Source organism: Helobdella robusta (genome assembly GCF_000326865.2).
Source record: "Helobdella robusta unplaced genomic scaffold HELROscaffold_109, whole genome shotgun sequence".
In the NCBI taxonomy this organism is placed as follows: Eukaryota; Metazoa; Annelida; class Clitellata; order Rhynchobdellida; family Glossiphoniidae; genus Helobdella; species Helobdella robusta.
The window spans coordinates 122,334-124,380 of NW_008703612.1; the positions used below are offsets into that span (position 1 = coordinate 122,334).

Here is a 2,047-nt window from a genome sequence, read left to right on the forward strand (position 1 = left end):
GCTTATTCCGTGTGATGTCGCACTTTTAAGATCTTTTAATACACTTTTATCTTCAGAGAAAAAAAAACATTGTATGAGTTAAAATACAAAATGAAATCTAATTAAAATGTTGAGTAATCTAGAATGCTTGCCACGCATTTTGAATGGGTAAAAGGATAAAAAAGTTCAGCATTAAAATTGAGTTCAAATTGCACTGCCAAAAATTTATTAAACTGCTGTAAAGTTGATCAGACCAAATAAAATCGAATAATGATAATTTTATAAAGCCCGGCAGATTAATTTTGAATGTATTTATTTTTATTTCTGAATGTTTCAACTCGTCCATTGAGGTTTTGATGATTTGTAAGAAAATCGATTCGAGGCAATCAGTTGACTCCAGTATTTCTAGTTGGTGTCACATCTGATCATGCAATGATTACTTTGAAAATAGCTTGCCATGCGTTATAAGGTAACGGTACTCTTTTGAATTTGTTAAGCGAAAGAAGTTGAAATAATGTTTTGGTGATTAGGAAGCCAGAAGTGGGAGAGGGAAAATTTTCAAGGAGTTGGTGTTAAACAAACTTGTATTCAACTTCCACAGCCTGGGTGTGAGGCACGGTAATAAAGAATTATCCTAAAAACTAAATCATTAGATAGATCAGGTCGATTCTGAATGAGAAACATCGCTGTATATGAATTGAAACTCTGATACAACACTTGTTTTCACTGAGCCACATGCTTTCTGACCTCATTAATTTGAATGATGATGATGATGTGACGGTTGCAGTTGATAGTAAATCATTTGGCAATGATAATGTCAACAATAGATACGGAAGCAGACGATGTGGTGGTAAGAGAACGGAGAAACAACAAACGAAAACAACAACGACCGAAACGGAGGCTGCCAAAACAACAAAAACATCTGTCGGAGCAACAACAGCAACTACCACAGCAGCCACCGTCACCACAACAACAACTGCTACAACAACAGCCTCTACCACAACAACAACAACAGCCGCCTCTACCACCACCACAACAACAACAGCCTCTACCACAACAACAACAACAGCCACCACCAGAACAACAACAGCCACCGCCACAACAACAACTACCACAGCAGCCACCACAACAACCAACACAACAACAAGTACCACAGCGGCAACTACCACAGCTGCCACAGCCACCACTACAACAGCCGCCACAACAACCACCCCAACTGCAAAAACTTCCAGATCCTGAGAAGGAAAACGATACAAGGACAACATTCCCAACCAAACCTCAATTACCACATCTTTGTAACTTAGGTTAGTCTTCTAATGAAATGTCGATGGTAAGGATGATGATGACGATGATGACAATGATAATATGTTGATCTGTTCGGTATGTTGTCTCGACAATGTGCATAATTAACATTGCGTGACCTTTGCAGGGTACTTCTTGGCATATGACCTTGTATTGTATCAACTGGACAATGCGGAGTTTTAAACGACTTTATTGTGTCAAACTTTTACTAAAAACAACTGATAGGAAATGACTTCGTGATTTTTATTCGTCTTTATGACATATTATTTTATTTTATAAAATCTGAATAGTATTTAAGAAACAAATGCCTATTATTAAAAGCATTTTATGATGAAAAGACGCTTGAGTAATGTAATTATATGTAGAAAAAATTATCAGCGTCCAGCATCTATTAGCATTTAGTTCCTTTGGTTCTTCCCCTCCTGATTCATTGTTTTTAAAATAGATGGCGTTATTCCTGATGAATGTGTAATAATTCAATGGTAACTAGAAGAATTTCTACCGGAGAACAAACAAATGGTCAAATTTAATATAATTAATTGTTAATGTTGCGATGTGGTATGATACAAATGATGCGATTGCTATGTAGTTTGTTGCAGTTGGAGAAGTTACAATACATAACACCAGATGAAATCACAATTACAATACATTACACCAGATGAAGTTACAATACATTACACCAAATGAAGTTACAATACATTACACCAGATGAAGTTACAATTACAATACATTACACCAAATGAAGTTACAATACATTACACCAGAT

At 36.0% G+C, this 2,047-nt stretch overlaps 1 protein-coding gene across 1 annotated transcript in view; it reads left to right on the forward strand.

Annotated features, from left to right (window-relative positions):
• Window positions 1–436: 436 nt before the first annotated feature.
• The window catches only part of HELRODRAFT_183496 (hypothetical protein), a gene marked incomplete at both ends in the record, with an annotated part of 4,363 nt that continues 2,752 nt past the window's right edge, over window positions 437–2,047 (forward strand). The window contains 4 exons of the mRNA XM_009012529.1: window positions 437–448; window positions 767–829; window positions 1,049–1,283; window position 1,409. Of these exons, the coding sequence (XP_009010777.1) occupies window positions 437–448; window positions 767–829; window positions 1,049–1,283; window position 1,409 (311 nt within the window). The remainder of the gene's footprint in view (window positions 449–766; window positions 830–1,048; window positions 1,284–1,408; window positions 1,410–2,047) is intronic.